This window comes from Plectropomus leopardus, chromosome 9, assembly GCF_026936395.1.
Source record: "Plectropomus leopardus strain MGB_pleo_1.0 chromosome 9, ASM2693639v1, whole genome shotgun sequence".
NCBI lineage: Eukaryota > Metazoa > Chordata > Actinopteri > Perciformes > Serranidae > Plectropomus > Plectropomus leopardus.
In genome coordinates this window covers 26,446,141-26,460,082 of record NC_142184.1, presented here as the reverse complement: position 1 = coordinate 26,460,082, position 13,942 = coordinate 26,446,141, and the positions used below count along the sequence as shown (strand labels likewise).

Here is a 13,942-nt window from a genome sequence, read left to right as displayed (position 1 = left end):
AATTTCAAACACTTCTGAAAGGAGATGTAATTTCTGTCTTCCCTGGCAAGAACAACAGATAATTACGGGTTAAAATAAGTGTTATATGTACACATTGTGATCTTACTTAGATTGTTATTTAAGAAAGTGATGAGATTTTACCACTATATTAACATTAAGAAAGGGTTAGCCTAAGGCACAGATGTGGCAAACTATAGTATTTTCCACTTTGCCTTTAATAGGGTTTACAAAACACACACTTCCAGATGATAAATGCTGGGTGCTGGACAGAAGAACAAGTGAAAGTGGTGAAAAAAGAGTCTGCACACTAGATAATGCACACACAGTATATTTATTTGACTTGGTTGCTATGAAATCATATGTTCATGGGAGCAATATCGAACTGTTTTTCAGTCTTCCACATTTTCAAAATTTTTGTGGCAAAGATTTTGTAACAAAGCAGTTTAAGTTTGAAAAATTCGAAAACGGTTGTGAGTAATAAACATCTAAAATGTTAAATCTAGGTGAAAGGATACTATGAGGCCATGATGTTTACAGTTTTTCAGGCAGACAAGGAAAGATAAAAATGGGACCGTCATATTTATTTTCAGAGAAAATAATCCCTTGAACACATATTGAACACACTTTTTTCCCCAGTCACAGTTTGCGGATTCTGCTTTGCCATAATTTGTTAAAAAAATGTTTAGAACCAAAACTCTCTTATATGTGGATTAACCCACAGAAGAAATAACAGACTTATAGAATTGTAAAATAAATAAATAAATAAATAAATAAATAAATAAATAAATAAATAAATAAATAAATAAAATAAAATAAAATAAAATAAATAAAGAAAAGAATGAGCGCTGGCGACGTACATTAAATAGCTGAATTGATGGTAGTTAAATACTCAAACACTTTGATGATATTATAATTGAGTGTTAGCATTACTAATATTAATTAGTAGAAATAAAAATGTTTGAAACTAAAATCATTACGATCGAAACGGACTGTTTTTGTGATCTTCTGCTGCCTCTGTGCGGTCTTTTTTCTCTATTACACCCCTCCAAACTGAGCCCAAGTGGTATCGTCCATTCATGAATTCAACATGGAGGCGCTGCCGGGGTGAAAATCATCGCTGTGAAATGTTGATTCAGGTCTCAGGGAGGCGAGAAACCATTGACAGAGTTTTGTGGATAAATTTATGAACGGAGCCGCAGGAACCGGGAGCCTCGCGACTTGTTTAAGCGTCTGAGCAGCTGCGGACGGTAAAACGCTGTGCGTGAGTTTGCATGTAACTTGTCTGAGCTCCTGACGTTGTAAGTGTGGCAGGTTGGTGAGTTGACGTGAGCTGTGTTTCTGTGTTTCTGTGGGTCTGTGGGTCTGTGTGTCTGTGGGTTTGTGGGTCTGTGGGTCGGCAGTGGACGCAGATGGACTCCGGACAGGTGACCGGGGTTTACGCAGAGGTCAGCTGCGTCCCCGCGCCTGTTTCTGCCCGCGTGAGTGAGGAGCAGCAGCCGGAGGTCCGGATATACACCGTCACTACAGGTGAGCTGCTGGCTCTCTCTCTGTCTCCCAAATTTCAGTTCAAGTCAGCTTTATTGGCATGAATGTTCGTCACATTGTTGCCAAAACATGAACAAAAATATGTTCCTGCCAAAAGCAGTTCACTAAATAAATAAATTTACACATTTTACAAACATTAATTCATAAAATACATATATCTAATTTACATGTACTGATATTGGTTTTTCAGGGTCACTACTGATATCTGTTATTATTGAGACGATAACCAATACCGATATGCATTTAAAATTGCAATCAAAATCTTTCCGCCAATATTTAGAATTTGGAATATGACAATTTTCAGTGCCAAACTTTGTTTAAATAGCGTTGGTTGATGTTTAATCAAAACGGAGACTTTCAACATTATATACAGTTTGTCAGTGTTGAAGACATTCAGAATAATTAAGGTATAGTTCAGATTTTTAAAGTGGGGTTATATGGAAGTACTTATTGATAGTCTATTAGATATTAACAGCTAACAACTTTTTTTAAGTGAAAATTTAAATAAAAAGTTAAAGTTAAAATGGCTCTCTGAAGTTTTACAAAGTAAAAGTTCCTTCCAGGCCCCGATAATTGGCCAGGCTGATAATCTGTCAACCCCTGCAGGTAACAATATGTTATTTCAATATTACAATATGTTAATTCAAAATCAGTAATTGCTGCCTCTGTAGCACTGACACTATTTTTTCCAAGTAGATGTTGCTTTTGAACCTGTTCAGGGAGTTTATAAAAATTTACATGTCATTTTTGTCAAGAAAACACACACACACACACACAAACACACACACACACATTTGTGCACCTGTGTAGCAGAAAGCAATAATTGTTGCTGATGATTTCACAAACCACGGTAAAGCAGCAGACCTTGTACATTGCATTCATTTTTAAAAAATCACTTGTTTTTTGTTTTTTTGTCGGGCACGCTTGAAATCCTTCTGTGGGGATGATGCATTACCAGATCAAAATGTATGACAGTCTGGTCAGTAGTTTGGATATCTTGCTCTCTATAAGCTATAATAGTTTATAGAATCCATCCCTCCAGCAGGAATAAAAAACCCCATGTGAAAGACTATGACCTCAAGTATTTCCTTTGATTTCGTGACAACCTGCCGTTCAAATGCTCTGCTACTGACAACAGTGATCTCGTCTCAAGGGTTTAAAAAGGTTAACAGAGTGAATCCATCTGTTCCCCTGGACAAAAACCATTCAACCTGTCTGTTGTTTATTGGATAATGTACAGATTGTAGGTTCGGTAAAAGGACACTCATGTCGTTGTTATTGCACTACCGGTTACCTCTGATTCAAACACAACAGCTGTTCAAAAGGCCTTGACACAACATAAATAACATAAAACATTACATAATGTCATGACATATAAGATTTTCTTTATGCAACCTCAAGTTGCCGTAAAGTTATAAGGCAAGATATTTTAAAGCTGAACAATAAACACAATCAAAGATCAGAGTAACAGTAAATTAAGGATGGTTTTTATGTGTGTTTATTGTTTTTTTTGATACAAATATCATTATCAATTCTGCTTATTATTTCTTGATTCCCAATTTTTTTTCTTTTTTTTTTGGATTGATTCCCATTCCTAATAAAATGAAGTAAATGTAATATTACATTTTAATCAGTAAATGTTACTGGAATTTCTGCATGCAATTTCTGCAGTCTGCATGCTTGTAACACTCAGGTAAGGATTTAAATAATTTGATTCAATTTGTGAAACGTGTCACCGTGTTTATGTCCAGAGTGGAGTCAGAGCGACCTCGTCCGCGGCTCCAGACTTCGCTACTCGCAGCAGTGGACTCTGATCACCGACAGCAACGACCGCAAGAACATCAGGACTGTCCTCCCACCAGGGCCCTGTGTACCTGTGTCTGGAGAGTGAGTACACACACACACACACACACACACACACACACACACACACACAGACGAAAAATACTGTGAGAATTTTCCCTGAATGACCCTCGCTTTAACCCTTTAATAGCTGGAATTACATCAGTTTTTCTGTGCTTCATTCAGACACCTTTCACTGACACTTAAACCTGAGAACATTAGTTAGATTTCTTAAGGAAAACAAAAACGAATGAGCAACATGACAAGAAATATCCCGCAAACAGCAAAAAAGTAAGTAAAGAGTGACAAGGCAATTATCTAAAAATTTAGCTGGGCGGGGGAATCATATGATATGATCAAAAGAACATGGGAAAAATATCAAGGAAACTATATTTAAAATTATGTCACAAAAAAGATAAAAACGTCTTTTTAAAACTTTTTTTTGGTTAACTTTTCTTTCTTTAAAAAAAAGTATTGTCAGGTATTTTTCTTGTAAGTTTTACTAATTTCTTGCAATTTTTAATTTTTTTTTTCATTACAACTTTGCATTCAAATAAATCACTGTGTTTTTGTAGCCTGAATATTTAATCCGAGCAGTTTAGGATATGCAGATACTTCTCACCATTTATTTTAAATCTGCTGGCTATGGTGGGATTTAAAACAATGTAACAACAGCTAAAAAATCATGTCTTTGTTTTGCTTGAACTTCTCACATTGCTGCAGTGATGTATCAGCACGAGACCACAGTGTGTGTGGTTACAGATGCAACAGAACCAGCTGTTAAGAGTGCAGTGAAGCATTTAATTTCTTTAACTGAAGCGAAATCTGCTCTCCAGGTTACTGAGTGAACTCTCTCCCGTTCGAGGCCAGAGGGCTGTTGTCAGGGAAACAAGTGGCCACCAGCTCCTCGAGGTGAGAGAAAAACAGGACACAGTTTCCTCTGAGATCAACGTAAGAACATTTTGACAGACTGTTGTTGTTTATGCTTGTTGCTGTTCAGATTTGGGACCACCATGGCCTCAGGAAATGTCTCAACCTGACTGCTCTCAACAAACACGGCAGAGTTTACGACGACGGTGAGATGACGTTTTTGTGTTTCCACACATTTCGTTTCCCCAAACAAGAAAGAAATAGCTAATCATCACTGAGCCAGGTTATATATGCAAAGATTAAACAGTGTGTGTTTGTGTGTCTCCAGCCCAATTTGGCTGTCTGTCGTGGTCAGAGTGTGAGAACAAACTGCTCTATGTTGCTGAGAAGATGAAGAATGCATCAATAGGAACACACGAGGGGGAATCTGCATGCAGAAAGGTATAATATGCACACATGATCGAGGTGCATTAAGATGATTAACAAGCAGAACGTTAATCCAATTGTACAATCAATTCTTTTGAAAAATGACATTAATGTCATTGAAAAGTGCTGATGTATATGATGTTTTGCTTGTGTGTGTTTTGTGCCCAAACAGGACAGGAGTGTGTACTGCGAAGACTGGGGCGAGGCTCTGACCAATAAGAGCGTTCCAGTGATTTGTGTGGTGAATCTGCAGAGCGGCTCCGTCAGCATGCTGCAGGACGTCCCGCCTGACGTCTCACCGGGACAGGTGAGGACAGACAGAGAAACTTTCAGATACTTCATCTGACACTACAGGGTGTTTGTGATTTTGGAGTGTAATTGTGTGGAGTTAAGTGTCCCAATGATACCAACAGAAGGATGTCCTCTTGGCTTCTGAATGTTTTTTTTCTTTTATTACTATTTTAAACACATCTGTCTGTGTGTGTGTGTGTGTGTGTGTGTGTGTGTGTGTGTGCGTGTGTTTGTGTGCACGCACACGCTGTTCTCCAGGCTTTATGGGCTCCTGGGAGTCAATCAGTGTTTTTCGTTGGTTGGTACCATGAACCATTCAGACTCGGACTGAAGTTCTGCTCCAACCGCAGGTCAGAGAGTTTTGTTTCTTTTCAGTTTTAGCCTTTTCTTCAGCACTGAAATAGACGAAACTAATGTCAAGTGAATGTTATTTATATATTTGAAAATTACAAGTTTTCATTTGGGTAAGTGTAAAAAAAATAAAAATAAAAAAAAAAAGAAGAAACTGTTATTTCTTCTAATTCTCCCTCTTAACCGACTCCTTTGAAGGATACTTTACTTCCCAAATTACCATTTGTTTATTAATTACTCCCCCGTGTTATATTGAATTAGTGAAGAAAACATTGTTTTGATAACCAAATGATCATTTGGGGGTTGAAGTGTAATTTGATCATTATTGATCTGTTTTTAAACAAAACCTTATTTTTAAACACATAATGAAAGCACTAATTATGATTTTTTTCACGTCATAAAAGTGATTAATTGTTGTTATGGTACGTTGGTGGCAGGGAGGAATTTCTTTGTGCATGTGCTGAATCAAAACCGAAAAGGAAAATGAAAAAACAGCAGCAACAAAGCAGAAAAAAATGAAACCTTTAGTTTAGTGAGTCATGTAAAAATACAGTTAATTTGTACAGGTTCAAACCAAACAGTGGAAATAACCGTCTGCAGTTTCTTTTTGTTTCTCTTTCCCGTAAAATCCTGTTTCAGATCATCGTTATTCAAGCTCGACCTGGATGGAAACTGTGGTGAGCACTTTGTCTTTGACTGTTAATAAATCACACTCACACACTCTCTCTGCTCTGCCTATCTGACGCCTGTCCATCCTTATCACTTCAAAACAGAGTGTTTGTCTGGGGACAACCTGTCGGTGTCCTGTCCCAGGCTGAGCCCAGACGGGTCCACACTGATCTACCTGCAGGGTCGAGTGTTCGGTCCTCACAACCAGTGCCTCAGTCTGCAGCAGGTACACTGTGTGTGTGTGTGTGTGTGTATGTGTGCGCGTGCGTGCGTCTTTTTGCAGGTGTATCTGTGTTTTCCTTCTGTACAGTCAGTACATTTACAAGATGTTTTGAAAAAGTGAAATTATTGTGTCAGTCTGACTAAAAGTGGACTTCTTAAAAAACACGTAAACTGGCCAAGGCATTCTGCGCACGCTCCTGTAGCCGCTGACGCCTCCCTCAGTGGTTAGGGACTGTTAGCTATTTATGAGGGGGAAAAGGGGTAGTACAAAACAGGAAAGGCATTTAAAAAAAAAAAAGCACTGGGGAGGGAACTGTTTTTTATTTTGGCTTTGGTGAGGGACACACAACTTTAAATGGTTGTATTTTGTATTTCTTTTAATAAAGTGACTGTTAATCCCCCACAGTTGGACCTGAAGAGCAGGAATACATCGACACTGCTGGATGTTGTCAACAGACCACAGAGTGGTAAGTTACATACTGTTACAGTAGTGATGTGGCTCTAGAGATGGTAAGGTCTGCTTTTTTATTCATTATCACCAGAGGTTTAATCCTAATGACTTTGGTAATCCACTGACTTTTCATCTGGTGTCACTGGTGTCTATGAGGTTAACCTTTATGGTTTTGAGTAAAAAGTCTTGGCAACTATTGGTTGGATTGCTGTGAAATTTGGCACACACGTGTTTGCCCCCCTCAGGATGAATTGTGGTTACTTTGGTTATCTTCTGACTTTTCATCTTGTGCCATCAACAGGTCAAAAAAAATTGATTTGCTAATTAGTTGGTTTATGTTCAATTACCTGCAAGACTAATGGCATTCCCATCAGCCTCAGCTAACCTTTATGTTTCGTGCTAATGTCAGCTTGTGTACATGTTAAATTAGTGAATATGGTGAATACTTGCTAAACATGAACATGCTAACATTTTCATTGTGAGCACGTTAGCGTGCTGACACTAGAATTTCGCTCAAAGAAACGCTTTGCCCAAGTACGGCCTCAAAGAGCAGCAAGCCTGCAGATCTCTTTAGTTTAATAGAGTATTTTTCGGGGTCTGCCCTTTGTTCCCTCAGTCCTCAGTATCAAAGCTGGCACTTCCAAAACTGGGTTAGGGGTTAAGGTTGCCCGTGTTATTACGGGGGCTAAAACATTACCTCATTGGCGGAGGTACTAATCTTAGGGAACATAGGTCTGGGGGAACATCTAACATCTATTTTCTCTACAGTTTGTCTTGGACAAGGTGAAAGAGGATTTGATTGATTGTCCAATGTCCAGAAATAAAACTTTTGTGCATAGTTTTTGGATATTTTTCTCCATGTTTTTTTTTTTTTTTATGGAAGAACACTAATCTCAGAGTTATCATCAATACAGATGATGATTAAAACTTTGCACTTCAATCCAGACACCTCCAAACTGGCACCTTTTTGTTATGTCATCTGCATTAATTGACTTGAATATACTGCTGGTTGGCATCAGAAAGTCAACATCTGTACAATATATTAGGCTAAATTTATATAATTATCTTTGTCCAGAGCAACTTGCTCATTATTCACAACTATAAATACAATCCTTATTTGGCTTTTTAATGTCCAGTTTAGCACTGAATGTCCATGTTTGTTTATAAAGCTGGTAACTCTTGCTTACGCTGAAATTGGCAGGTGCAACAAGTCTGAGTAAAATGTAAGAATAAAAGATCTGATACAGGATTATTTTAAAAAATAAAATTACAACATCAGTTCTGTCCATGTCTGTCTGTTTCAGGTGAGTTTGCAGGTGTGTATGAGGCTCTGCCATCCTGCTGCTGGTCTGCAGACAGTCAGAGAGTGGTGTTCAGCAGCGCCCGCAGAAACTGGAAGGTAATAACCACCTATTAAGTGTCTTATCTCATGTGTGTAGTAAGCACACTAGCCAAAATGTAAAAATCACAACTTGCCTTTACCAGTAAGTTTTCTGTTAGGTGGATTTTGTTACATTTAGGCAGAGCCAGGCTAGCACTTTCTTTTTAGGCATCCACATTCCTGTGAATGTGATCTCTCGAGAATGCCCTGAGGGAATTTCTTCAAATTTCACACAAACATTCACTTCTTAGACTCAGCAATGAGCTGATTAAAATTTGGTGGTCAAAGGTCAAGGTCACTGTGACCTTGCACATGTCTTAGTTTTGTGAAAGCAATATCTAAAGACGGGCTTGAGGGAGTTTTCTCAAATTCTGCAATAATATCCACTTTTGGCCATCATTTAAGAATTCAAATGCTCAGATTTCACACAAATGTCTCACTGGATATAACGCTAAAGTCAAAGGTCAATTGTTGCAAAATAATGTTCTTTAAAACAGATCAGATCAGATCCCTTAACTAAGTAAAAGAGGCCACACCACATTTTAGAAAATACTCAATTAAAAGGGAAATACGTTCATCCAGAAAGATAAAAAATTATATTCTCAAAGTACAGAAGTTAAAAAAAGTAATTGAGACTAAAAATACTCATTATAGTAAAAGAGTTGGAGTTTGCCCTTTTTTGGCCATTACTCAACGTCTTATCTCAGGAACAAAAAGGGAGATATTTGGTCAGATACTGAAATGGAGACTGTAATCTCAAAACTGTTGCTGATCTGCTGGGGGAAGATGTGTGTGAAGCGTTCATGTTTTCACAGACGTGGATGTAAACTGTGCAACTTGACTGGTGCGTGGAGGCATATAACCGTGTGGCAGTGATTCTAGTTTATTCCAGCTCTGGCTCGAGCCTCACAGTCAATACACACACATGGGAATGGTATAGATCTTCTCGTCTAAATTTTAGCTAAGTGTATTTCACAAAAATGTTGAATTATTCAATTAAATAAAGAACGCTTACAGTACACTGTTTTCCTGCATTTTCGAAATTGTATCATTTTGTGCTCATCACGATTATGTTTAAACACGACTCATTTATTCTCTCTCAGGATCTCTATATGGTCGACAGAAGATCAAACAAAGTCACCTCCCTCTCTGATAGTAAGAGTCCATCCTCTCCGCCGCCTTCTCTCTCTCCTCTGTCCTCGTCTCCATCTCTCCCTTTCCCTTTCCCTCCTCCTCCATCTCCTTTCCTTCATCCCCCCCTCTCCCCTCTGCTTCCTCCTCCTCCTTCCCCCTGTTGGCCTCCCCATCCGCCTATATCTCCTGCTTTTCCCTCTTGTCCTCCTCTTACTCCCCCTCCTCCTGCTGTTACTCTTTCACCTCTGTTATCTCCTCTTCCTCCAACTCCCCTCTCCCCTCTTCCTCCACCTCCCCCTTCTCCCTCTCTTTCACTTCCAGTTCCTTCCCCTCCTTCTGACTCTCACCCTCCCTCTCTTCCTGATCCCCCTTCCCTCCCTCCTCCTTCACCTTCTCATCTTCATCATCAGGAGCACAAGAGAAAACAGGAAGGTACGACAAGACCTACAGGTGCAGTCTTTCCATCAACATCCTGTCTGGGAATTTCAAAATAAAAGTCAGAAGTTACAGAAATGCCATAGGAGCATGCACTGAGCACAAAGGATGACACAAAATTCAAGTGAAACACAATTTATAGATTCCCACATTTCATCACAAAATTTAACTAAAATTTAACAAAATTTAAATTTAATTTATTTTGTTGGTACTTATATTTCAGAAAGTCCTCAGGAGAAAAAAAACATATTGCAAGGGCTGAAAGTTGCCAGCAATGTGCATTTATAATTAAGATAATTTAACTATTCAAAGTAAAATTATTTATATAACATATATATATAATTACATATTAATTACATATAACATATTATATAATATTACATATATATAATTTATTTCAAATGCATCATTTTAATACACAAGTACTGAACACAAAATAATCAACAGCTGCACAATTGAATATGGGGACATCATTTCAAAATCCCTTTTAAATTGTTTAGCAGAGCTTCATCTTAGCATTTGTTTGTCTCTTCTGTGTTCTGCCTTTCCGTCAATCACTTTTCTTTTCTCTCTCTCTCTTAATTCCTGTCTTTGTTGTTGCCTTCTCACCTCTGCAGGTCTCTCTGATCTTTCCAAAGTTTATGGCAGCTGGAAGCTGCTGACAGTCCAGAAAGACCTGATGGTTGTCTGCTGCTCCAGCCCTAACACACCTCCCACGCTGGTTAGCACACACACACACACACACACACACACACACACACACACACACACACACACAGAGAGGCATAAAAGATACAACAATGAGCATTATGTAAAAATGCAGTGTACGGCACTGTTAAACAGGATTAGTCAAAAAACCCATGTAATTTCTTTGTTTTATGGACCACATGTGTTTGTGTTTGTCTGTGTGTGTGTGTGTGTGTGTGTGTGTGTGTGCAGAGAGTGGGTTTCCTCCCATCAGCAGGTGAGGCTGTAACCTGGCGAACCCTGCAGCAGCCCATCATGACCTTCGACTCTCACTGGACAGTTCTAGATGTTACACCTCCGCCAGAGGAGGACAACACACACTACTGTGAGCATGAGACACACACACATCAATGAACACACTGACAGTGGGTCAGAAATGAGGAAGATCCATCACTCTGTTAATTTGAATCTTGCTGTGATGTCAAGCTCTCTTTCTTTCTCTCCCTCTCTCTGTCTTTCTTGTTGTCCGTGTCTTCCTCTCATCAGCTGGGTTAGACTTCGGGGCTGTTCTGGTTAAACCGTCTCGTCCTCTCCAAGAAACCAAGATGCCTCTGGTTGTCTTCATCCATGGTCTGTGTTTACTTATCTGTGTGGTTGCTGTTTTTGTCTCCATGGTAAGACATGGCTTTACTTACCATAATGGTTTTGCTGTGTTTATTTGTTTGCTCCCCCAGGTGGCCCCCACTCTCAGTTCCCAGCAGAGTGGAACTGCACCACAGCTGGACTGACTGAACTTGGCTTTGCTGTGCTCATGGGTGACATGCCATCACTTCTGTCATGCACAACACATGCAACATGCACAAACAAACAAATCAAAAAATGCTGAACCACCGCTTTAATCGAAATGAAGGCTCGTTTGCATTCTTCAAACGTCACAAGAGAACAGGGTTTTTTGTAAAAGTGATCTGTGTCTTTTTTGTGTCAGGGTATATAAAAGCTGTTTAAAAAAAAAAACTCTGAAGAAGCAGATTGGTTTAGTTTCTTTGGTGAAGCCCAGTAAGAAAACTAAGGCAGTAAATCCCAAGTTCACATGATCAACGGCTTTCCCATTCGTCTTTTGATTTAACTGTCTTCCTTCTTTCTCTCTCTTTGTGTCTCTCTATCCAGTAAATTACCGTGGTTCCACTGGGTTCGGGCAGGACAGCATTTTGTCCCTTATCGGTCAGATAGGAAGCCAGGATGTAAAAGATGTGCAGGTATCTGCTGACACAGAGTCCTGGGTAGAGTGAGGTTGGCATACTTTTTAAGAGCTCAGTATTACTCTGGAGCTAAAAATAATTTGTCCTTACCCAGACAGCCGTGCTTACGGCACTGCAGAGGGACAGCACCCTTGACCCCGAAAGGTTGGCTGTGTTTGGTGGTTCTCACGGGGGTTTCCTGTCTTGTCATCTGGTTGGTCAGTACCCAGAGTTCTACAAAGCGTGTGCGGCCAGGAACCCTGTCATCAACGCTGCTACTTTACTGGGCACCAGTGACATAGTAGACTGGTGAGACACACACATGAACACAAACAGCTCATCCGCATATAAGTTTTACCCTCACTGAATCACATTCAAACCAAATGACTGTTCCTGTCGTCTCTGTGTCTGCAGGCGTTACACCAGTGTGGGACTGCAGTACTCCTATGACCAGATACCCACTGCTGAGGCCCTGGCTGCTATGTTAGAGAGGTCACCCATCACACATGCTGCTCAGGTCAGACACACACACACACACACACACACACACACACACACACACACACACACACACACACACTTTTAAATACAGAACTTTAATCTGAATGTGAAAACAACCCACATAGACTTCTATCCATCTTTTAACTTCTTAATATCAAAATGAGTCAAACTCTTCTGCGTGAAAGTCCACATTCCCGATCTAATGCTGAACCTAATACTGTCTTTTTACTTTATATTTGCACTTACAGTTTCTCTTGGCAAAATGTAGATGAACCTAAATCACTCTAATAACCATATTCATACATAAGAACCTACCTGTACAGGACAACATATACGTCTTACCCTGATACTTACCTGCAGTGCTTGAATAATAAAAAGATGATTTGACCAAAAATCAGCGTAAATATGGTTAAAAATGATCTTGAAAAGGCCCTTAAAAAGCATTAAATTTAAGCGGCTATACCTATAGACACCCCAGTTAGAGCGATGGGTTTGCTTGTCTCAAAGCTTATCAGTAATGATTTTTTAAAAAATATAGTTTGCCTTGCAGATCGTAAAAGAGGAAAGGCCGATGGCGATGCATAAAAAAAAAATGGTTTTAGCATTCTATGGCAATCTGTCCATCCGATTTCTGTATTTATTTTGTTTAAGTGGACATTTTGACCTAATTGCAGAACTGATGTATTTACTCAGAATGGACCAAGAAAATTCATAGCAAATTACTTGGAAATCCAGCCATTATCTGTCTAAATCTTATCTTGGGCTAACACAGAGTTGGTTTCATGCCAGTGTGTCTACCTGTGTGTGTTTGCAGATCAAAGCTCCAGTGTTACTGATGCTGGGGGGCAGAGACAGGCGAGTGTCTCCTCACCAGGGTCTGGAGCTCTATAAAGCACTGAAGAGCAGAGCTTCACCTGTCAGGTACCCAGTACACCCAATAAACAAACCTAAACAAAACAGCCTGCAACAGAGGTTTTAACTCAGTGCCAGCTCCCTGGTTATTTTATTCACACCCTCATAAAGACTAATAATACTGATAATTACGACAGATTTTTAGCTCTGCCCATCATTCTGTTTGCCCATCTAGATTATTGTGGTTTCCAGAAGACGGACATTCTCTGTCCAGAGTGGACACACAGGCCGACTGCTTCCTCAACACAGCGCTGTGGCTGCACCAGCATCTCTGACACACACACACACACACACACACACACACACACACACACACACTCACACACAAACAAACACATACTCATGCAGGCAAACTGTGATGAAACTTTGCTGAAGGAGTTCTGCTGCTGATGAACATTCTTAAAAAAAGTATAAACCAGTTTAACATAACAGCAGTTGACAATCTTGGACACACCTCTGCTGTTTTAACAACAAAAACACACTGTATGTCACAATATATCCAAGTTTGTAAAAAACTTTCCAAACCAAAGCATGCAATAAAACAAATCTTACAAACCTGTATTAATACACATATTTGACATGTGTGGTTACTCAGTGCTACTTATAAAAAGTGTCCCAAACTATAACCATCGCATTTATTTATTTTCCCCTTACAAGGACTGAAAACCCTAGTTACTACTCCTCACTTATCTGCCAAAACCAATACTTAAACTGAATGCCTGATGAAAATGAGTCATGTTTGGAGTGAATATAATGAAGCAGGCTGGCAAAGTGTTATTTTCTTATACAGTACAATGTAATTAGTACAATGTCCAGCAGATGGCAGTCTCTGCCTGTTCTAACAGCTCGACTCTCTGAACATTTATTCCTGAAATAATTTGACCTTTTATTGTACTAGCTTTAGGTTATGTATATGGCTGTTTTAGAAATCTTCAAGAAAATATGTAATGTATATGTAATGTACAAGGATAAATCACACTGGATGCA

General features: G+C 39.3%; 1 protein-coding gene across 3 annotated transcripts; it reads left to right on the top strand.

Moving 5' to 3' along the window:
• The first annotated feature begins 1,048 nt into the window (after nt 1–1,048).
• Nucleotides 1,049–13,524, top strand: apeh2 (acylaminoacyl-peptide hydrolase 2). 3 transcript variants are annotated; one of them, XM_088082405.1, is made up of 23 exons: nt 1,049–1,257; nt 1,401–1,527; nt 3,297–3,432; nt 4,224–4,299; nt 4,388–4,463; nt 4,586–4,698; nt 4,856–4,990; nt 5,233–5,324; nt 5,965–6,002; nt 6,099–6,220; nt 6,623–6,683; nt 7,972–8,066; nt 9,152–9,203; nt 9,504–9,614; nt 10,235–10,338; nt 10,557–10,689; nt 10,851–10,934; nt 11,039–11,119; nt 11,472–11,560; nt 11,658–11,851; nt 11,957–12,059; nt 12,858–12,964; nt 13,131–13,524. In XM_088082405.1, the coding sequence occupies exons 2-23, from the start codon at nt 1,410–1,412 to the stop codon at nt 13,228–13,230; spliced, it is 2,220 nt and encodes a 739-aa protein (XP_087938531.1). In that variant the 5' UTR covers nt 1,049–1,257; nt 1,401–1,409; the 3' UTR covers nt 13,231–13,524. The 3 variants fall into 3 exon arrangements, with proteins under 3 accessions (XP_087938531.1, XP_087938530.1, XP_087938529.1); XM_088082404.1 differs by lacking the exon at nt 9,504–9,614 and having other exon boundaries at nt 1,051–1,247; XM_088082403.1 differs by lacking the exon at nt 9,504–9,614 and having other exon boundaries at nt 1,051–1,257.
• The last annotated feature ends 418 nt before the right edge of the window (nt 13,525–13,942 follow it).

Bases quoted from the DNA above. Each gene is read 5' to 3' on its own strand.
- apeh2 (XM_088082405.1), top strand. From the start codon at position 1,410: ATGGACTCCGGACAGGTGACCGGGGTTTACGCAGAGGTCAGCTGCGTC. The intron at 5,325-5,964 runs GTCAGAGAGTTT...ATCCTGTTTCAG, and splicing joins AAGTTCTGCTCCAACCGCAG to ATCATCGTTATTCAAGCTCG. The intron at 6,684-7,971 runs GTAAGTTACATA...TGTCTGTTTCAG, and splicing joins TGTCAACAGACCACAGAGTG to GTGAGTTTGCAGGTGTGTAT.